At 46.2% G+C, this 23,179-nt stretch overlaps 1 protein-coding gene across 1 annotated transcript; it reads left to right on the top strand.

Moving 5' to 3' along the window:
• Positions 1–10,912: 10,912 nt before the first annotated feature.
• On the top strand, positions 10,913–22,967 carry Cadm3 (cell adhesion molecule 3). Its single transcript, XM_015491657.2, has 9 exons — positions 10,913–11,062; positions 13,395–13,535; positions 14,025–14,177; positions 14,851–14,988; positions 15,426–15,596; positions 17,863–17,953; positions 18,391–18,560; positions 21,430–21,555; positions 22,708–22,967. Exons 1-9 carry the CDS (start codon positions 10,924–10,926, stop codon positions 22,824–22,826), a joined length of 1,248 nt encoding a protein of 415 aa, XP_015347143.2. The 5' UTR covers positions 10,913–10,923; the 3' UTR covers positions 22,827–22,967.
• The last annotated feature ends 212 nt before the right edge of the window (positions 22,968–23,179 follow it).

The following is a 23,179-nucleotide window of genomic DNA, read 5'->3' as shown; positions in this document are numbered from 1 at the left end:
TATCTCTATGAGTAAGCCTTCAGGAAGGCAGAATGGGGGTTACAGTAACATCTGGAGTATCTGGCTTCTACTCATCTCCCTAAGACCCAGTTCTCACAAAGAACAGACACGTTTCAGGAAAGACTCAAATGAAGGGAGTCCAACATATTTTTAAATATATACATCATCCCACTGTGTGAACTCTTTTATCTCTGGGATTCTTTAACCCTCTCATCTCTCTTTCTCCCTTTCTCGTGGGGGGTCTACAGGAGAAGGAGAAGAAAGCTAAATAATATTTAAAAGAATTAAAATACTGTATGCTCTGAGGATTTCTTTTCCCTTCCCCCCCCAGCTAGACTTATACTAATTGTGTATTGATTGCTAAATTATAAGCACCTTTAGCTCATTTACTTCCAGCTCAGGGTCAAGAAGGTCAGGTGCATCACCTTGCCCTAGGGAAAAGAAAAAAAGAAAAAGAAATGAAGGCTCATGCCATTCATCTCTAGGATGGCCATTACCTGTCTCTCCCCTTTCCGTCATAGACTCCCAAATATTGGCAAGGTAAGATGGAGAACTAGTGCTTCCCATATTGGATTTCACTGGGAATATGCAGTTTCTTGTTTCACATGTTTATTTTTCATCTCCTCGGCCCTGGCTCTTTGCTTCCAATTCTGAATCTAGAATTCCAGCTAAAGCCTCAGACAGGGTGGGTAAAAAGCTCCTGAAGGTGAACTAGTTTATTGAGTCTCTGACTTAAGTATCTGATACTTCTTGGAAACCCAGCAAGACTCTAATAAGTACATCAATGACAGGTAGCTAGGGATCTATCATCATGTTCAGTCTTGAAAGAGCCTGCGGCCAAGTTCTTCCGTTATTATAAAACGAGGGGCCAGTTTTACCATCTGCTCCTAACCATTTGTCACCCAGCAAAATGCAAAAATTACAGTGGGACAAGGGCACTCACTAGTTCTTTTATTTCTTAAGAATGAAATCTTTCCAAACATACATTATATGTTTCCCCTCCAATCTCTATCCTATAATCTCACCCAAATATAACCAAAAAAAAAAAAAAAAAAAACACCATCACTAAACCCCTGGGTCTCTCATATTTTCATTTATCCTCAACTGCTGTTTAATGCCAACTCTTTTTTGGTTTCCAAGCCCTGGAGTCCAATGTCAGTGACAGATGGACTGAGCCTCAGCCCTGGGGAGGAGAGGATTTGGCCCTCTCCTGGGGAGTTTGAACAGAAGAAAGAGCCTAAATTCTGCTTTGGGGAGAATCTCTGAGTTTAAGCCATATGGTTTTCTGGAAGTAAGGGTTTCTGATTAATATGGGCATGTGAAAAGGGCTCTGTATCTGGGTCATAATAAAAGCTTGTGAGTTTATGTCAGAAAAAAGAATAAAAACAGAGATATGGATAATGAGAATCACAGTGCATTCTTATGTGTGTTGGAGGAAAAGAGTAAGTAGGTTGGAGAACGCATGCGTCTTAAGAGAGCAAAAATGAGCGTATATCCACATCAAAGATGAGACACTCAATGAAGGTTTAAAGAAGAGCGGAAGATATATTTCTGTCAAAACAGTATTCTTTGCCATTTGGGGGATTGTGAGATAAGTAGACTTGGAGGAATGTTGTCTGTTTCAGGGGAGAGTTCAATTCCCAGGAAGGCACAAAGTAAGGCTCGTGTGAACTAAGTGCCGCTGTTTTAGAAATACAGTTTGGTCTTGTTTAGTTTTTAAGTGAAAAGATGGAGGGGAGGAGACTAAATCTCGGTGAGGCTTGGGGAAATCGGGGAAATGGGAGTCGTGTGGGTGTGTAGAGCGGAACACATTTTTCTTCATGTAATGCTCCTAAACCGTTGCCCTGAACCTGTCATCCGCACCCTGACTCTGATCACCCAGTGAAGGCAAGCAGTAAAAACAAGTCAGGAAAATCAGAACCAGCAGAGATAAATGCTTTCTTGCCTGCCTTCTAACAAATTAAACTTTTTCAAAGCACTGTTAGCCCAACACACCAAGACATCATCCTAAAATATCTGCAGCAAAGCATAAAACTCAGAGGAGAGTGAGATGGAGCCCGTTCAGAAAAGGAATCCATTCGTGTATTCAGACAGGTCCTGAGGCCCAGGGAGCTAGAGAGGCCCTTCCACTGAGTTAAATGGATCTTTTCCCAAATACTTTCTTCGGATGGGGGATTTTTTTCCCCCAGTTCTATTACATACGTGTGAAAGTATGGTAAATTCAAGGAAAGGGTACAAAATCCCCCCTTGCATTCAGTTTAAAAGGGTATCTAAGAACTCAGACAAAGTCCAGCTCCTTGACTCTGTTGTATTAGAATGCAGAGCCCAAGTCAGACCCATCCTGATTTCTGAAGTATGTGATCATGGTGGGAAGGAAATGAGGAGATGGGGTAAACAGACACTCCTAAAATGGCTCAAAGCTGTCATCTTCCCAACAAGAGTCAGTACCTGCACAGAACCAGCTCTCCAGAAGTCCTCACTCAGCCCTCCCTTGTGCCTTGCCCCCTCCCACCCTCACAGCCTCTCAGTGCAGAACCGCTAGATGCTTCCCCACCACACGGCCCAGCCCTAGAAGGAAGGAGCTAAGCCAAGAAAGGGGCGCTTTGGGGATCAGATTCCCCTCCTTTTCCACCTGACTGCAGTTCTCCTTGTTACGAGTCAATATTGGCGGCAGAGGGGCTTGTTTTGGTTGGGGGCCAGCCCAGGGCTCCCTCCCAGTGCTAATGCACCGAGAACACTGACTCAATAGCAAATCAAAGCAACAGCTGTCCCCACCTCCTTCCCTGCCACCCACTTGCCAGCCTCTGCGCCTCGGAATCTTAACTAAGTCTCCGAGGCCCCCCCCCCAGCCTACCACAAGCCCACTTCTGCCTCCAGATTTTTTTTCTCTTGAGCTCAAGAATAGGACATGTTCCTCTGCTTTTTCTCTCTCATCTCTTCTAGCTCCTGTCTCCCACTTCAATTCTGCATGGCCACGGCGCTCCACAGTGCATGTGCATGCAGGCAGATATGTGCACAGGTACACACACACACACACACACACACACACACAACCTCAGAGTCACTCCTTTTAGCTCCTAAGGACATGTCAGTAGCTTCTGCCCTTCAGCCTCCTCTTTTTTGGGAACTAGAACATGCCAGGAAGGCCTGAAATTTGTAAAGATTCCATCTGCTGCATCTTCAGGAACTCCTTCCTCCTCTCCCCCGGCCCCCAGCTTCTCCAACCTACCTCATACTTAGTAGATTTCGTTTCCTTGAGGTTTGGGGTCCTGGAGTTCCTCACTATCATTAAGGGGAGACAGGGAAGTAGGGAGGGTGGATGTCACTGGGTGTGAAATCACACGTATCAGTAAGCTTTGAGTAAGCTAGTCCACAAGGATCCTGCTATAAAATGACAACAGGCTCAGGAGACTGGGGTTATAACCACAGCTCCCACTGACTGCTGGTGTGGCCATGCTTGAGCTCCTAAACTTCTCTGAGCCTTGGTTCCTCATTGTTCAAATGAGAAGGCTGGGCTGGGGGATGTGGTTCAGTGGTAGTATGTGCAAGGCCCTGGCTTCAATCCTCAACACTGCCTAAACCAACACCCCCCCCAACACACACACACACACACACACACACACACACACGGGAGGGTCGGAGTGAATACCACTTAGGGTCTAAACAACTCTAAAAGCCTATACTTCTAAAAAATCATAGAGGGAAAACTCTTTTAGGTAGAATGAGGTGTAACAGAAAGAGGAAAAGAATTATTGAATTTGGGCAATAAAGAGTCAGAAAGGGCATGAGTTCCATCCTTTCTGGTAGAATCAAAGATCATAAGAATAACCACCTCTGGCCATTAGGAGTCGGTAGAAAATGACCAGATATACAAATTGACTGCAGTCCTTTAGAAAATACATGAAATAAATAAATAAGTTTGATACTTTATTCTTAACATTTGGCTATGGAAAAGTTTTGAGTAAGTGATGTGTTTTGGGTTTTTGTTTTGTTTGTTTTTTTGTTTTGGAGTTTTTTGGGTTTGTTTTTGTTTCTTTTTTTTAGTACTAGAGAAACCAAGGCTTCACATATGCTAGGCAATTGCTCAGCCACTGAGCTGTATCCCCAGCCATATTTTTAATAAGAACCAAGAGTTAACAGAAAAATAAGTTTGTTTTTTTTTAATTTTAACCCCCACCCTCACGCCCACCACAACAAGCTAAGTAAACTACCCCAGAGAGTCTCTCCTCACCCAATCACACACCATTCCAAACCCAGGAAATAAAAACGTTTCATTTTCAACCTCTGGGGGCCAGAACCAAAAGATCTCTGCGAGGTGCGCTATAAAATCTGTTTAAGCCCAGACTGAGTCCTTCCAGACCCTAAATCTCTTGGATAACCTAATGGTGTGAGACCTCTGGGTCTATAAATCCTAGATGTCTGGTCTAAGCTTTACCAAGTTGAGGGGTTCTCCCGCATGCTAGAAACTTGCGAGAGAGAAGATTCTGTCCCCACCCCCATTTACCGCCTATTTCCATTCTAGCTGGCATGCGTCCTAGGAGAGCACAGCAAAGCCAGGAGGCAGCAGGCACATGGGGCCCAAGAGGCTCCTTGATAAACAAGGCTCCAGGTGGAGAAACCAGACAGCAGCAGACACGATAGAGGGAGGAGCAAGGAGGAGCACGGCAGCCTGGTCAGAAAGAGCGAGCGGCAGGGAGCGAGAATCCCCAGGCCCAGATCAGGGAGGGAGGCTCCCGCAGCAGGACTCAGCTGGGAAGTTCTGAAGTGCCTGCTAGCTGGAGCGGGTCAGAACGAAGGAGAGGAGATCCTTGAGGACATTCTGCTGCCTGTGGGGTGACCAAGGCTCATCCCTGAAGAGCAACAGAGAAGAAGGAACATACCCCCGACACCTGAAAAGACAGAAGAAGGTCCCTGAAGACACCCTGGGCCATCTCTTAGGGCCTAGCTTCCATCTGACCATGCTGGACTATCACGGATATTAGCGAATAGCAAATTTAGGGGAGGGCAGGCCAAATTAGAGGGGAATGGAGGAATGCAGGAGGGAATATTTTGGAACACAGGCCAACCAAGTCCAAGACTGGTGACTCGACAGTGACTTCAGCAAATGTGATGTGATCATGGCTACACAGAGTGACTATAAGAAATGAAGTGTAAAGAGAGTTCTTTATCATCAGGGTAGGTTTTGTTTCTTGTTGGTTTTTTGTGGGAGGAAGGGGATTTTTTTTTTTTTTTTTTTTTGCTTTAAAGTCAAAATGACTCCCCCATATCTTAGAGTTATCAAATCTGGCTTTCAGATGGGTCCCATTTCCTCCAATTGCACCATCAGCCGCTGTCTGCCAAACAGAATTGTGGCTCCAAGCATAGACCAAAGCCCCAGGAGTCGAATTGTAAGCCTGATTTTACCATGACCATTGCCTTCCATGTACAACCCAAATATACGTAAGAATTCACGAAGACGCTGGAGTGGGAGAGAAATTAGGAGTGGGAGCCTCTGGTCAAGGAGCCTAGCAGTGAGCTTCCTAATGGTGGCTACACCCTTCTAAAAGTGGGTCCCTTCAGTATTCTGGGCCACAGCCCCCAATATGTGTTTGCCTTGGAGATAACACTCCTCCACCCACCTGTCATGGTAGTCGTGAGGAATAACAAGTAGGCTGGGAGGAGCAGTATTTTTAACTCTGGAGCTAGAGAAATGCTGAGTCATCACCACCATCATCATCATCCCCATCAACTCCTACTCAGGGAGCAGGTTTTCTCTACCATCAGGGAAGTGGGGCTCCGGCCCCAAGCACTGGTAAGACCATCAGCATTTATGCAGGATGGCTCCTGCCCCCTTGCCCTGCCATCCTGAATGTGCACCCTGTTTACAGCCCTAGGGCCCATGCACTGTAGCTCTCAAAACACACAGGGCAGGAAAGATACATAAACCAAGCAATCAAGGATATTACACTGGCAGACTATCATAGACTTCCCTCCTAGAGTCACTTAAATTGGAGACATAATACATTTTTATTCATTTGAGTCACTCATTTATTTATTCAATAAATATTTATTGAGCACTTACTATGTGTGAGGTCCTGTGCTTGCAGTGAAGAGCTGAATCATAGGTGTCAATGTATGCTTTAAAGAAGCACATTAGTAAGTCTCCAATTCCCACCTCTGCTACTCTTAATATGAACAATCAATCAGAAGGAAACCAGTGGGTGAAAGGGCTACTTTGTCCTTTAAAATGCTGAGAATCCTAAAGATACCAGAACCCATGGGTAAACAAGACGAGAATCAAGAAGCCCCAAAGCAACTGAAGGCAAACAAGAAGATAATCTTTTCGTTTTTAGCCTAAGTGCTAGAATGCTACAACAACATGAAAAGATTTTGTTACTTTTAATTAAACATGTCTGTTGCTTGATTAACTAAAAATCCCACATCGTGAATCACTGAAGGGGTACAAGAAATAGGACCAAAGGTATAGTGAACACTTCAGAGATCCAGTTGAAAATGTAATTCAGTGGGCACCAATCATAGCATCACCGCCAGCAGAAGCAGCCCTTTCCAACTTGCTGTGCTGTTCTTATCATACCGCAGGTAAGCATCACGAACAGGGTTTAGGGGAGCCGTTCCCAGGAAGGCAACACGAAAAAAGGGATCTTTCCCCTCTTATCTCTAACTGACCACCACACACAAAAAAACACATAATTCTGCAAAGGAGAACAGAATATTCCGTGAAAAGATGCAGAAAGCCTGGGCTGTGTGGTCAGTGAAAACTAAGTTCAAAGTCCATCACATCCCAACACTTATTAGATGAATTATATGGACAAGTTTCCTTAACTGAGCTCTAACATGTGCATGATAATTCTTCTTAAAAGCATATACAGTGGTGCATGCCTATAATCCCAGCTACTTGGGAAGCTGAGGCAGGAGGATTGCAAGTTCAAGGCCAGTCTGAGAAACTCAGTGAGACCCTGTCTCAAAGTAAAAAGGGGGCTGGGGATGTAGCTCAGTGGTAAAGCACCCCTGGGTTCAGTACCACACACACACACACACACACAAAAAAAAAAAAATCTTGTCTGGAATACAGTATATGGAGCAACTTACTGGAATCTTGACATACATAAAGTATTGATAAATATGAAGTCCCTCTGTCTTGTATATTTCTAGAGCTTCCATTTCTAGGAGGTCTCCCCTCTCCTTGGCCTGATGTTTCCTATTCTGTTGGGTTTGGACAGATTTTGAGCCTATGTCTCACAATAGTAGATGTTCAGCATCTGATTCATTTAATAATTAGATATTTCTCGAGCACCTGCTATATGCAATATGCTCTATGTATGGGGTCAGTATAGGATACAAAGATGAATTATCAACCCTGCTTGTAGAACTTTTATAATTTAGGAGGGAAGCTAAATGTGAAGCACAAAGTGAAAAATGATTCATCATTTAAGAAAAGCAGATAAAGTGTTGTAAATGAGAGAAATGTGACATTATTCTCTTGTGTGACCAACAGGGACAACTTCTTGAAACAGGTGCTTACAAACAGTAGGCTTTAAGGAGAGACAGGGTTTAGACATGTGAAGTCGGGTGCAGAGCATCAGCAACCAAGTTATTACAGAAAGGGGAATAGACACAGGTGAGCAAATGAAATTCTAAATAGCTCATACATCTGGAATATGGGATGAGTTTAGTGGAGAAAAGACAAAATTGAAAGGCATTTGACCTCAGACTGTTAAAGGACCTTGAAGGCCAGCTTAGCACATCTGATGTTATCTGGAGAGTCAGTGGAGGTTTCTAAGCATATAAAACGTGACCAATATGACTGAAGCCAAGGCTCCTGCTCTTAGCCAGTCTTTTCATCCATCCATTGTTCTACCCAAACAGCAAGGGCCTTCCTTCAGTAATGGTCGTGTGGTCTCAATTGTCTGACTTATGTGACACAAGCTCCTTCCAAGGTCCTTGAGCAGAATTCTTACTAATTCCACTTCAAAGTCCACAACTCCCTTTCAGAACACTCCTGGTCTCCCTTCCCGTTCCAATCTGAATTCTTTGAGGGAAATCATGATGATGTCATAAATGACTGATAAAATCTGAAACCAAAGAAGATGCAAGCCTTTCATAAACCAGCTTTTAATTTCTGCTACTTATCCATGCTTCTGTTGATGGCATTATAGTCACTCATTCACTCCCAGGGGGATGACCATTCAGAATTTATCAGTACAGGTCTACAGTTTCATAAAAACGGCAAGGAAACTTTGGGACACATAAACAGACAATTCTCAAGAGAAGACATGAGATCATAAGTACCTTTTAGTACTAGAGAGAAACATGTCACCCGCGGTGGTGGGGGGAATCCCAGCCACCTCTTAAACATTCTTAAAACACATGAGTTCTCTGAAAACCTACAGAGGCAATATATATCATAAATATCCCAAATATGCCATTTATTTTAGGTGTTTGTCACCATTCCCCTCATCTGGACAACTCCGGGTGGTTTGAATGACACACATCACCATTGCATTTATTCTTCCTATGCAGACAAAACCAGTGACAACAAAATGCAGGAAGAGGGGAGGGATCAAAGAAATAGAAACAAGGAGAAAAGCACATGAGCAGAATGCTAAAAAAAAAATCACTGATGAGAGAAGAATCAGGAGAACGAAGACTACAGCCAAGCTGAAGGACACAGTGCATACTCTGCCTGATTAACAGTACACCTAGCACAAGACCAACTGTAGCTGAACGCATTACCAGAGCCAATTAAATGTACTGACAGCCCACGATGGGCTAAGTGCTAAAGATCAAATAGGAAAAAGGTGAGGTTCCGGCTCTTAACCAGCTCAAAATTTAGCAGAGGAGAATGGGAACTAAATAAGTCCATCACAATGCCATACGCCCGAAACAGGAGTTGTTCAAAAAGTTTGGGGGCGAGCAGCACCAGAGAAAGGATTCATAAGAGGTATGCTCTTTGGGTGCACCTTAGATACTCTCTGGACTTCATCTTAAAGATGGCCACTTATCTCTAGAACTGTTTCAAGATTAATGGAATTCATGGTTGAAAAATCCACTCTGCAAACTGAAAATCCCCTAAGATGGCTCTTTCCTCTGCTCAACTGAGCAAGTGCACTGCTTGGGTGCTGATTTTGTGCACTGGGTACCAGTACTGTGGGACTGAGCAGAGATCCCTTCTCTGGCTTCTCTCTGTCCCTCCACCATCCCATACCTGTGTACAACCCATTTGGTTTTCTACTGTGCGTTGATACAGCACACCCAGACACCCAACCTGGAAAATAATAGGAGACACTCACCGACTTCAAGTTTCCTCCATTCTTGATGTCCAGAGAAAGAAGCAGGGCAAGGGCTGGGCACCCAGGGACTGCCTCTCTGCTGGACTTGACAGCCCTGGACCCTTCTTTGGCCTCTCAGGAGTTCAGCCCTCATCTCCCTCCCCTGCCCACTGCTTGCTACTTGCTACCTGTTAACAGGGCTTCTGGCTTCTCGGCCTTACTCCCTCTCCCCAGTTGGGCAGAACAGAGCAATTTCTCAAATTTCCTGGGAGATGTCCGGGAAAGAGGAGCTGCCTCTACAGAGGCAGTGGACCTCTAAAGCTCTCTCTTAGAGAGCCCTTTCTGATGCAAGAAAATCCCTGGTACTCACCCTTCCTTCCTGACTCCCACCCCTCTCCCCTGCCCCCTCTTTTTCCCCCTCTCTTCTTTCCCCTAGATTTCTCCCCTACCCCTTGTCCCCCCCTCCCCTCTTTCCTTTTTCTTCTGGTTCAACAATTCTCTCCCTGATCCTGGTCCCTTTTCTTTCCCGGGAACCCAGAGCCTTGGCCCCACTTCTTACTTCGGTTTCTACCCATCCACCTGCCCTGCCTGGGTCCCAGCGCCCCTTTCTTGTCCTTTCTGCCCCCGCGCCCAGCCGCGGGTCCCCCGCTGGCTCAGGAGCGCGCAGGGACCACTGGTGAACTTCTCCCGGGGACTCCTGGGCGGGGGAGGAGTGGCCGCCCCAGGCTCTGCTCAGCAGCCGGTGACCTCACGGAGTTTTTAGGCACGTGATTGGCTACTTCGGGGCTCTCTGGCGGGAGATCCTGAAAGGATTTCGCGGGGCCAGTTTCTTTGTCCCCCTGCCTGTTGGGTCTGGGTTGGAGAAGCAGGCCCGCCACACTTCGGTACCTAACAAACAGGTTTAGGAGCTGCCTAGGAGGAAGAAGAAAGGAGTTGTGTCGTGCCTGAGGAAGGAGAGGGGGGCGGAAGGCCCAAAAGGAAAACCTAGACTCTCAGCACCCCACAAGAGGTGACAATCTGGCAAGGCACGTTGGGGCTTTTTCAACCCTGACCTTGAACTCGGGAGATAATGAGAGTCTCACTTTGAAACCAATAGAGCTTTGTATTTGGAATCTGGTCCTTTAATCTCTAGTCTTTGTTCTATTTGTATGACCTTAGGCAAGTCATTTGTTATGCTTCCAAAACAGGAATAATGCCAGGGTACTTATTTTACAGATTTAGTCAAAGGATTAAATGGGAAAGTGTCTTCTAATAATTAACCCTGTAGTTATTTTGGTAGATAATATGGTGCAGCAAAAAAAAAAAAAAAAAAAAATCTTGCATAAGAAATGAAAAATCTCTGGTTATCTATCATGTTTCTGTACTGCCCTCCACCAATCCACTTATAGTCTCTCTGGGCTTCACTGTCCTTATCTGTGAAATGGAAGAACTGGATGGACCCGGTGATCCTTAAGATCTCTTTGCCTCTAGCATGTGATAAGACGCAGCATCCTCCTTTAATTTACCCTGTCAAAGGAGAAATCACTTCCTTTTTTCAGGACTCTAGTTAATGTCTCTCCTTTCTCTTAGGTATCCTGATGAGCCTCCTTTCCATAGGGGCCTAGCTTCTCCCGCATCCCCACAATGAAAGTATAGACCCAAACTGTAGCAGTATATGCAGGGCTCATCCTTGATGGAGATTCTCTCCCCAGGCTACTGGCAGGAGCAGGATTTGGAGCTGGGAACTCTGGCTCCACTGGACGAGCCCATCAGCTCCACAGTCTGGAGCAGCCCTGACATGCTGGCCAGTCAAGGTGAGAATCCAGGCCCCTCATGTCAACGTCCCTCGGATCCCTCGCTCATCCTCACATCATCTGCCACTCATCTTGCCTGCACACCATGTCCTCACCACCCCCCTCATTACCACACAACTTTTTCCTCCTTCCCATTTGACATTTAGTTCTTAGTTCTGCACCAGCAAGTTCACCGTGCACCTGCTCCTCCTTCTTCCCTCACTCCAGTACAGAGACCTCGGTACCCCTACACCTCTTTCCAAAAATAAAATGATTCCAGAGAAATAGGTTACTCAGAATAGAGAGGTGCTGGAAAGATCCAATCAAGGATGATCAAAAGGAGTCAGAGACAAAGGGATTACTAGCTAAAAATTGTTCTGTGGCTGTGGTAAATCAAAGGTTTCTCAAACCTTTCACGGAGAGGTTTTAAGAATATATCGCTTGCAAATTTACTCAGCCGGCTCAGTCACTGGCAAGCTAATCTCAAAATCATAGTTTTATTTCTCAAGTTAAATAGTTACTTTGAGAAGCATTCCAATAAAAAGAGCACTGCATGGAGAGACAGTAGAGTTCTAGTCCCATCTAGAATTAGAGTGACCTTAGAAAGTCATTTCACCTCCATTGCCTCACTGCCTGTACAATGAAGTAATTAGATTCCATGATTCTTAAAGTCTTCTTCATTGTTGTTCTTTTTATTTTATTTATCTATCTATCTTTCTATTTATTTTTAACATTCTAAACAGTAAAAGTAACTACCAGGCTTTGTACTCTGATTTGGAAACAGACACCCTGACTGGTGGATGCTGGACATCAACTCCAGCACACATACTTTCCCTGTTCAGGGGCTCCTGTCTGCTAGGAACGCTCAGTTTATCTATTTCTTGGAAATGGAGTTCTGGTGACTAAGAAAAGAAGGAGTGAATGGACAAGGGAAGGGGAAGGTCAGTGGCTATTGTAAATGGACAAGGGAAGAGGAAGGAACGTGGGATTGTTTTGAAAGTGCTTAATAGAGGAATATAGGAAGTAAGTTTCTTGGTTTCCAACTCAGACAGGAACAATGCTGGCTAGGTAATTTAATGCCTTAGAGCCGATTTTGTGGATGTTTCAGAATCAGAGCTGGAAGGTGTTTATTTTAGATTAGTTCTATGAAGGTCAGTGTGGTTGGGTCATAGAAAGTCATTCTAGAGATGAGGGAATCAATATTAGGAATCAGAATCCATGCTGTGGGGGACATAGAACAATATTGGGTAGAGGAAGCAGGTGTCCTAGTCTCAGGGACTCCCAGCTGAGCACTGTCTCCAAGGCACATTTGGGGTTAAATGGCTCATCCATAAGATTGTTCATTAGTTTTTTTTGTTTGTTTGTTTGTTTTGTTTTGCTTTTTAACTTAACTCAGGACAGAGGGGTTAGAAAAATGTGCTTTTATCATGTTGAAAGGAAAACTTCAAGTTTTTTGTTTGTTTATACTGGGGATAGAACTCAGAGGCATTTTCCCACTGAACTACATCCTGAGCCTTTTTTTTTTTTAATTTTTTGTTTTGAGACAGGGTCTCACTAAGTAGCCCAGGCTGGCCTGGAACTTGCAATCCTCCTGCCTCAGCCTCCTGGGTCGCTGGGATTACAGGCCTGCACCACCATGCCCTGTGATTACTTAAACCTTCAACTCTTTATATCAGGATGGTGGTTTGGGTTTGTATGTTGGGAGGTGGGAAGTACTTCTATTAAAGGAAATGTGTTAAGAGACTTGTTGGAAGAAAAATTTTTGTTAGAAATATTGAAAAGTATGTCAAAATGTGTCAGTCTTTTTTTTTTAATATTTTGTTTGTTTGTTTTGCAGTTTTATTAGCTGTTACATAAATGAAATGTACAACCCGGGAACTAGTTTGGCCTCTTCCCTGTTTTAGTTTTGGGACTATGAGTCACAACTGCTCCTCCTGTCTTTGCTTTTACATGTAGGTGGTGGCAGGGAGGCAAAATGTAGGATGACGGACATGTATGTGTGTTCTCAAAGACGAACGGTAGAACCTTTTAGAAGAGACACATGTGCCATAGTATGTGCAGATTTGGGGTGCCTTTATTCCTCTCAACGTTTGTGGCCCTGTCAGTTCATTCAGAAAACATTCAACAAGTGACTGGTTTTTGATGTATTCAAAGGAAAAGAAAATATGATCTGTCTCCCCTCCACCACCACCGTCACCTCTCTTTTGTCCCCTATGAAGTCTTAAAGAGGACACAGAGATCTTGGGCACCAAAGCCTGGGATAGTTCTGAGTTAGATGAGATGGACTTTGGCCCAGAAATGGGTAGAAGTTCTAAGGGTTCCTCAGGATGCTAATCCAACTCTCCTCTTGCAGATAGTCAGCCCTGGACATCCGATGAAACAGTGGTGGCCGGCGGCACAGTGGTGCTCAAGTGCCAAGTGAAAGATCATGAGGACTCCTCCTTGCAGTGGTCTAATCCTGCCCAGCAGACTCTCTACTTTGGGGAGAAGAGAGGTAGTGTGCCATGAATTCTCTCTCTCCTTGGGAAAGGGGACTGCTGAGCCCGAGGGGTACTGTCCCTGTGGTCCAGAGACTGAGTAATGTAGAGATGTGCTATCTGGAGAAGGAACAGACCACAGGCTTCTCCATGGATCCAGAGAAACTTCAGTTCTGCATCTCTGAACTTGACCATGCAGGGTCCTATAGGGTCCTAGAGGGGCTTGAGCCCAGAGGACCCCTACCAGGCAGTTGATATCACTGTTGTACCAGGCATTTCACAAAGAAGCAGACTAGATCCAACCTCCTTTTCTGAGTCTCTCTTAGGCTACTGGGTCCAGTGGCCCAAAAAAAGTCACTGAATGAGCCAAAGACCGCTCAAACTCAGAAGCAGATTTCTGTCTGCCGTCTCTACCCCACCAAAGATAGCAGACCTGGGATTGTGAGATAAATAACACGAAAGGTGCCAGTAGAAAACTGGCTTCCAATTTTCCCCCATCTTTCCAGCCCTTCGAGATAATCGTATTCAGCTGGTTAGCTCCACGCCCCACGAGCTCAGCATCAGCATCAGCAACGTGGCCCTGGCAGATGAGGGCGAGTACACCTGCTCCATCTTCACGATGCCTGTGCGAACCGCCAAGTCCCTCGTCACTGTGCTCGGTGAGGTCCCCAGCATGCTTCTTTGCAAACAGCGCTTCCTAGGTGGGCCCCTGCAGCAACCCAGAGCCAGGCTGGCCTCCAAGAATTTTGAAAGTTTGATATGTGCTTCTCTTGCCATGGGATAAAAAATGCAAAGACAGCCTAAGTTCTAATCCTTTCTGTTGTAGTTACTGTTTGATCTGGGACAAACTTCTTATTTTAAGCAGGCATTTCCTTACTTTTAACTAGGGATAATCATGTTTATACCACCTATCTCCCGAAATTGTGTGAGGGAAACAGAAGATGTACATGCATTGTTAATTATCATTTTCATATATCTCAGTTGTTTGTAGACTGCCATCTTCATACTGTATTTCGATTTGAGTCTTTGCTTCCTTGAGTCTCACAGTATTTCTGTGGCCACTCAGTTGGGCTCTGGGGTGTCCAGTCACATAGTATTTTCTCAGGTATGGTAATCTACCTGCTAGCACGCCTCTTCCCCTATGTCCTCCCTTCTGGTTCTCAGAAAGGAGATCAAAGAGAAAGATGATTTCTCTAGTCTTCTACTCATCTTTCTAAATCAAAATAGCACCAGATGTACTGACCCCTAGAGAGGCTATCTCCACAGGGAGAGCTGCAGTGTGACCTCATGGTGCCTCTCCTTCCTATCCTGGCCATCCCCTATCCATGGCAGGAATCCCACAGAAGCCCATCATCACTGGTTACAAATCATCATTACGAGAAAAGGACATAATGACGCTAAACTGTCACTCTTCTGGGAGCAAACCTGCAGCCCAGCTTACCTGGAGGAAGGGTGACCAAGAACTCCATGGTGAGTACCTCCCACTCGGGCTATGGGAGGAGGGGGGGGTGTTGGGAAGGTGGGTATATGTCTGTGTATGTGCATATGAGCCATGGGATAGAAAGAGAAAGGGAATGGCTGATATTTGGGTATGTGTCAGGGCCTACATTCTCCTTGTGTATACAGATCCAGTTGTCAACTGGTTGAACCCAGGGGTCCTTTGTCAATGAGTTATATCCCCAGACCTTTTTATTTTTTATTTTGAGAAGGACCTGGCCAAGTTGCTGAGGCTGGTCTCGATTTTGCAAACCTCCTGCCTCAGTCTCCTGAGTAACTGGGATTACAAGTAACACCTATCTTCAGTTTGTCTAAGTTGAGACGCACCATCTGTGTCTTCAGGAGGGCCCACGTGATAGCTGTATGTTAGGACTCACATCTGTGTGTGTCTTCCTGTTTCTGTTTTCCAGGAGAACCAACCCGAATACAGGAAGACTCCAACGGGAAGACCTTCACTGTGAGCAGCTCAGTGACATTACAGGTTACCCGGGAGGACGACGGAGCAGACATTGTGTGCTCAGTGAACCACGAATCTCTAAAGGGAGCTGACAGATCCACCTCTCAACATATTGAAGTTTTATGTATGTCATGGGCTTGGGGGTGAAGAAGGACCAGGTATGAGTTGGGGGTTGGGTACAAAGGAAAGAGAGCCTGATGTCCATGAGGGACCACACACACACGGAAGTGAAAACGTAAAAAGGAGCCCACAGGTAGCAGTGCTTCACCTCTTTCTGTAAAGGGCCCAGCAATAAATATTGTAGCCTAGGAGAGTCATACAGTCTCTTTCTTGACCACTTAACTCTGCCTTTGCTGCAGGGGAGCAGACACAGACAGTAGGCAAACAAATGAGCTGGGCTGTGTTCCAATAAAACTTTATTTACAAAGGTGTGCAACTGGCAGGATTTGGTCCAAGGGTCAGTTTACCAACCTCGGAGTTCAGCCAGTGTACCGTAGGCCATTAGATTGCAAATTACAGCGATAACTGGAGCAAATCAGAAGTCCCAGGATATAGTTTCTAGTCTGTCCTCCACCACTTACTAGCTAAGTGATGTTAAGTTCACCCCACGGAACTTGACTCTTTATTTGTGAAACAAGACAGATGGAGAAGGGGATCACTGAGGCTTCCTTTGGGGCTGACATTCTATGACTTCCAAAAAGTACGAATGCAAGGAAAATACAGTCTTCCTGGCACCCATCACCTATTCCCAGATCTTTTCCCAACTATTCCCAGATCTTTACTCTTCTGTTTGCCCCAGCTCCATGAATTTTCTTGGTCTGCTGAGCTGCAAGGTCCACCATCACCATCAGTCCTCCTACCCTTTCCAGGGATCTATGACCCCTCTATGGAATCTGCCTTTAGCATGGACAGAAACTTCTGAGGAAGTTTGGACACTTGCAAGTTTCTCATCTGAAGAAATAAGGAAATTTTCTGAAAGAACTTTCCTTAGGTACGGGGAACCCAGGGGAAAAGGATAGCCAAAATCCAAAGGTAGAGGATTCAAGAGTAACAAAATAATGGGTTTCTTGTCCTAACGTAAAAAAAAAAAAAAAAACAGTTGGGCAGCTTTTGAAAATAACTGAAGTCCTTAACCTCTTTATGGGATAATCAGGTGGAGCATTCTTCTTAACTTCAATGCCATTTCATCAGTGGCTAGACCCATTATTCAAACTTGAACATGAAGTAGGTGTAGAGTAGCACCACTGACCATTCGCAGGGTACTCAGTCTGCACACGGATGAGCTGGCCACAGTGCCTCTACTTACTAGCAATGTTATTTTGACCAAAGCTTCATTTCTCTGTGCCTCCTGCTTGCTTCATTGAGTTATCCTGAAGATAAATGAAACAATACATATGAAAGAACTCTGTAAACTTCAAAGGACCCCGTAATCACCAGCTCTGAGTGTGAGCCTCCTGGCCTTGGGCATTTCCCCTGAGCCCTGTTCTCTGGCCAGGTAAAGAAGGCCCTTTCCCGTCTTAACTCCTCTGTGAGATACCAGACCATCTGGCAATCACTCTCCAGGGATCTTCTGGCCCAAGCGTGGATCAGCAGTCAGGCAACAAATGTTGTACTCCAGGCACTGTGCTAGAGGTTTCTGCGGCTGTGGGGCCCCAGAACACCCATTCTCTCACCTGGCCTGACTCTCTTTGGCCTGTTTTATTTGATTGGAACACGTTCATTAACTGGTTGTTAAGGTTGGCTTTTTCCTTAGGGGAAGCACAGTCTCTTTATCTGCCGTTCTAAACCAGCATCTGGTGGTATTGTTCTAAGCCACCATCTGGACCTAGCCTCTTAAGCAGCCCTTTGGCGTCAATGGCAGATGCCATTATTCCTTCCCAGACCTCATCTGTATTGTGTCAGTCCATTTTTTGCAGCCAAAATATGACCCCCCCCCCCATCTCTTACTGTTTCAAAGCTCTCATTTTGTGTTTGGACTGACCCTTCGAAGTGCTGTTTTGTGTTCAAACGTTGCTGCCGGTTCTAAGCTCCCTGGCAGAGTACACAGAACTAAGAGGTTGTGAACTCCATCAGAGTCAAGTTCAGGTGCCTTTGTTCCGTTAAAAATATGCATTAGGTCCTGTCTGTGTGCAAGGCAGTTGGATAGGCATGAATAAATCACTTATTCCCCTTCTCAGCTCTGTGAAGACCTCCTGTCTGCCCCACCAAGGGCAGACCCTCTGAGATCACCCTACCTCTAGGTGGTTAGTCTAAGGGAAGGAAAGCCTCTTAGGATTTTTGAGACATTGATGGGTAAAAGCCATAGTGTGTAACTGGGTGATTTCGAGATTTGGGAGATCTCCTAAGTAGGAATGGGGAATTTTGTGTTGACAACCTTTCCTTCTTCACAGACACACCGACTGCAATGATTAGGCCGGACCCTCCACATCCCCGTGAAGGCCAGAAGCTGTCGCTGCACTGTGAGGGTCGTGGCAATCCCGTGTAAGATCCGCCTGCTGGCCTCTTATACCTCCACACTCTCAGATTGTCACCTTCACTGGATGTCTTCTTCCCATCTCCCCTGCACTGTCCGAGCTGAGCCTCCAACCCTCTGACTCTGTCCAACATCCATCCTTTGAGCGTTTCTTCTGAAAAACATCAGAAGTGGGTGGGGACACCTCTCTAGCTTAGCGTCTTAGCCTCTCCCGAGGAACAAAGTTATAGTAAGATGCGAGTTAGGAAATCTCCTCCTCCTTTAGAATTAACCCAAGAGGCCACCTCCCCACCCCCCCACCCCCCCGCCGCCTCTGGAACCCTCAGAATCCTACCGCTTCTTGAGCCTTATCCGTTCCTGACTTCCCTTCTCCCCATTTATTTTTCTTTCTTCAGCCCCCTGGCTTAGGCTCTCCTTAACACTTGTAATTGTTCTACTTCAACAGCCCCCAGAAGTACCTTTGGATGAAGGAGGGCAGTGACCCGCCTCTGAAGACCACCCAGGAGAGCGCCCTCATCTTCCCCTTCCTCAACAAGAGTGACAGCGGCATCTACGGCTGCACTGCCATCAGCAACATGGGCAGCTACACGGCCTATTTCACTCTCAATGTCAACGGTGAGCTCTCCAGGTCCCCTCTCCCAGCGTCTCCCTTCTCTATGCATCTCACACTCTTCTTCTTCCCACTTCCAGAGAGCTTTCCCCTCACCTGGACTGGGAGTGGACTTAAGGAAAAACAGCTCACTCACGGGAGGGCTGAGGACTTAGGCTCTAGGTCTACTCTGGGATGTGTGATAAGGGAAAATCAGTGAAAGGGTGGGTTCTCACCTGCCTTTGTCTAGAAACAATAACAACAACTACTGGTACCATCTTCCAACCTCAGGAGAACAATTCTGCACCTAGAGGCCCTGGAGCCTGTCACGTTCAAGTGTACGAGTATTTCCCAGGCCAACAAATTGATCTCAGAGTTCCTCCTTCTAGGACTAACTATCAGATGCAGGTTGATAGTTAGTTGCTGTCGTTTCCAGATTTTGGGGAGTAGTACTCTACTGGGTCCAGGCAGAAAAACAAGAGAGAAACTTATACTGTGCAGAAGAAAGAGTCAGAATCTTTTCTCAGCTGCTGTATTTTCTAGAGGGACCAGTGGATGCTCATTTTCTGAAGTTCTTCTCAAAACTGCAACCACCAAACCCAGCAAAGAGTCCCCTTCTAGGATTCTTTGCAAAGAATTCTTTTTAAGATTCCAATGGCAGCAGAGTCCTCCCAGAAAGTCTTGTGAACTTTTCTGCAGTATAGGGAAAATGCATTTTCATGGGAACTTCAGAGACTTCCTAACTTGAAATGCCCATTAATACAGTATGTGAGTGCGTGTGTGTGTGTGTGTGTGTGTATGTGTGTTGGGCCTGGGGGGATAAGAGCCAAGTTCCTGGAGATAAGAGGCCTGAGTTCTTGGGACCAGAATGTCTAGATGGGTGATTCCAACTTCAGGAGCCAATCACAGCATGGGGGAGCTGCTTCGGCACAACAAACGGGGCTATTGTAAGATGCCAGGAGCAAAGACAAAGAACTGAGCTCTGGTCTCTGCCCCCAGATCACTCCAGACCAAGTCTGACGGTGACTGGCAGTGAGAGAAAGTTCTTGTGTCCTGCAGTTGGTATCTTGCTGATCTCCTCTCTCTGCCCTGTGCTTAAAAGCCAGAGGGAGTCCCGTTTGATTCATGTGCTGCCAGTGCTGACGCCTGGTGGCCACAGAGTTACTGCATTTGGCTTCCAGGAACATCCAAGTGGAAAACTTGCCAAGGATGAAATTAAATATAGAGACAGGGGCTCTACCGAGGTCATTTGGCAGTGGAAACTTGTGCTCTTCTAAGGCATTTCCACATCCATAGTTTCTGGAATAATTATCCAGGATTAATTTTCGATGTGTACACTGTCTCATGTACTATCTCAGAAGGAAATAGTGTGTTAAACTCCTTCGGCTTCCTCCAAGTTATACCATCACGTCCACTCGATCCTCTCATGGTGCACGGGGACCCATCCTCTCCCTGTCTCTAAAGCACGAGAAACCAGTGAACAAGCCAGGAATGGTGGCATGCCTTTGTAATCTCTGTGACTTGGGCAGGAGGATCACAATTTCAAGGCCAGCCTCAGTAACTTAGCGAGGCCCTGAGCAACTTAGAGAGACTCTGTCTCAAAATAAAAATCAATAAATAAAAATTAAGGACTGGGGATGTAGATCAGCAGCCCTGGATTCAATGTTTCCTTTTCAAATAAGTCATAAACAAGCAAGGAACTAAAAACCATGTCTAGTCAAGCCTGAGAAGACAGAGATAGGAAAGTTTTTTTTAAAAAATATGGAAGTGGTCAATGAGACATCCAGACTCAAGCTGAGTTTTGAAAAGCAAAGCAGTAAAACAGTCGCTCTCCCATGGGTGGGAGAATTATAGCTGTAGCTAATGTAATTTTGGATACCTCAGAACCATGTCCTGGGCCTGTGTACTGGCCTTTGGATATTTGAGTCCCTGATTATGGCTGGGGCTGTTTTTGCCACACCCATCCCCTGTTGCTATGGGGATCCAGTGGCAGAGACACCAACTGTCATGGGAGAAAACAAGTCAGTCCTTGTCCCTTGACCCTTGGGTGGTGATCAGTACAGTTGGAATCCCAGGCCTCCTTGTTGAGACAGGCCAAAAGGCCGTAGGCTTACCGGAGCATTAAGATTCCCTGCCAAGAAGGAACACTCTTCTTTATGCTAAGCAGATATTTCATTGTTGTTATTGTTGATTTCTGTGCTTGTGGTGCTGGGGATGGAACCTGGGGCCTCCACATACAAGTCAAGGGCCCGACCCCTGAGCTCCATCCCCAGCACTTTTTAGTTTTTATTTTGAGAAAGGGTCTTGCTAAGTCTCCAAGGTGGGTCTCAAACTTTCCATCTTTCGGTTTTAGTCTCTCAAATGGTGGGGTTCCAAGTGTGGGCCACCGCACATGGTTGAAGTGCTTCATTTTGGGCTGCATTCGCTGTTCTTTCCCTATCTGATCTCAGGGCAGTAGGAAACGAGGCTGAGAAGCCCCCTAAAGAACTAGCTTCGAATCCCATTCAGACTGGAGGGTAAGAGGGCATGGCCTAAGGGGAAGGAACAAGTGATCACCCACAAGTGAGAAAGAAAGAGAGGTTGGTAACAGGCATTAAAGCAATGGTCTTTGATCAAGGTCATGTTTTGGTGCCAAGAAACCCACTTGGGAGATTGAATGTGAGCAGATTTTACTTATTCCCAAATATGTCAAGTTTTTTTTTTTTTTTTTTTAAACGATTGCTATGTTCCAGATTTGGCGAAGCCATCTTGAGAACAAACTATGTCAGCTCCCCTTTGCTGAATGCCTCCCGATGTTAAGGGCCTTTTCTCTGCTGAGTTAGACTCCCCAGGGCTGAGTTCGAATGCTGAGATAATGGTTCCCCCAGATCTGACCCTGTGCCTCCCTCTCTCCAGACCCTAGTCCAGTGCCCTCGTCCAGCAGCACCTACCATGCCATCATCGGCGGGATCGTGGCGTTCATCGTCTTCCTGCTGCTCATCCTGCTCATCTTCCTCGGACACTACTTGATCCGGCACAAAGGTCAGAAGCATTAGGAGAACTTGGGTGGGTTGGGAGATCAGTCAAGGGCATGCAGGGAGAAGTAGCCTACACCAAGGGCCTGCAGGTACTCAGTTGCCCCTTGGAGAGTTTGAAGGGGCAAAAAAAAAAAAAAGGAGTCAAGCCCCTGAGCGCCAACCCTGTGATCACTGAGCACCACCAACTCCACAGAGAAGCCCAATGGCTTGGTAATCATCCAAGTAAAATCCAACCTTCCCACTCAGACAGCTGTTCCAGGCTGCCCTGCCTCCAGGGTCTCTGCTGTAAGACTGAGAGCGCCTGAAATGACTCCATCCCACATTTTCCTGTACTCTCATCCTTTCTGGTTAGCCTCTTCTTCCTTCTCTGAGCTCCTCACTCCGCAGCCTCACCCCATCTCTTTTCTCGGTACTGTTGTCCAGGGTTTTGTTTTCCCTCCTATATCCACGCCGCCTCTTCCATTCCTTCCACTCAGACCTCCTGCCTTGGTATTGTTCCAGCCAGTAGCCTAGCTGCATGGGCTGGTGCCGTGTGAGCCAGCTCTCAACTGCATTGCACACGGAGCTGCTCACAGCCAGGGCACAGCCAGGGCACAGTGGGCCATGCCTGCAATCCCTTTGGCTTGGGTGGCTGAGGCAGAAAGACTGCAATTTTGACACCAGCCTCCTAATGTAAGGAGGGCCTAAGCAACTTGGTGAGACCCTGTCCCAAAATAAAAACTAAAAAGGTTGGGGATGTAGCTCAGTGGTAAAGCACCTCTGAGTTCAATCTCCAGTATGCTAAAAAAAAAAAAAAGCTACTCATAAGTTGAGATAGCAGTTCCTCATCACCAGTCTGTACCTGCACATATATATGTGCGTGCACCCACACAAACACACAGACACACACCTCTTTCTCTTTTTCTGTCTTGTCTGTATCTTAGAGGAGATTCTAATTAATCAGGGCAGGATTCCTTATTCATTTGGGTGTGGTCAGGGGAGGGATGCTGGGAACAAATAAATGCAAAGGAGGTGAGGTGGGGGGAAGCAAGCTCCAGGCGAGAGAAGACGTTACATAAGCCTGTGCAAGTGGGTGGGCGGGAAGGTGGAAGTGGGCAGGGTGGACTGCGGAGGCCGAGAAGCCGCTCCTGAGACAGGGGCCTCTTTGTCCACACAGGAACCTACCTGACGCACGAGGCCAAGGGCTCCGACGACGCCCCAGATGCGGACACCGCCATCATCAACGCAGAAGGCGGGCAGTCAGGAGGGGATGACAAGAAGGAGTATTTCATCTAGGGGCACCTGCTCACCTCCTGCGCCCCCCAGGGGCCCCGTGGGGACTGCTGGGGCCGTCACCAACCCGGACTTGTACAGAGCGACCCCAGGGCCGCCCCTCCCGCTTGCTCCCCAGCCCACCCACCCCCCTGTACAGAATGTCTGCTTTGGGTGCGGTTTTGTACTCGGTTTGGAATGGNAAAAAAAAAACAGACAAACAAAAAAAGCGCAAAACGAAAAAAAACACAAAATCAAAAAAAAAAAAAAATAAGGAAGAAAAGAAAAGAAAACCTGGACCGCTCGAGGAGAATGGAGGTGGAAGGGTAGGAAATGGGGAAGGAATAGGGCTGGTGTGGAGGGTGGGCTCTCCCCAG

Source organism: Marmota marmota, unplaced genomic scaffold (genome assembly GCF_001458135.2).
Source record: "Marmota marmota marmota unplaced genomic scaffold, marMar, whole genome shotgun sequence".
Taxonomy (NCBI): domain Eukaryota; kingdom Metazoa; phylum Chordata; class Mammalia; order Rodentia; family Sciuridae; genus Marmota; species Marmota marmota.
The sequence above is the reverse complement of the archived record's forward strand: the minus strand, read 5'-3'. Positions and strand labels throughout refer to the sequence as shown.

Excerpts from the sequence above, each read along its gene's own strand:
- Cadm3 (XM_015491657.2), top strand. The coding sequence starts at position 10,924 with ATGCAGGGCTCATCCTTGATGGAGATTCTCTCCCCAGGCTACTGGCAG. Across the intron at positions 14,178-14,850 it reads GTCCCTCGTCACTGTGCTCG|GAATCCCACAGAAGCCCATC; the intron begins GTGAGGTCCCCA and ends TATCCATGGCAG. Across the intron at positions 18,561-21,429 it reads TTTCACTCTCAATGTCAACG|ACCCTAGTCCAGTGCCCTCG; the intron begins GTGAGCTCTCCA and ends CCCTCTCTCCAG.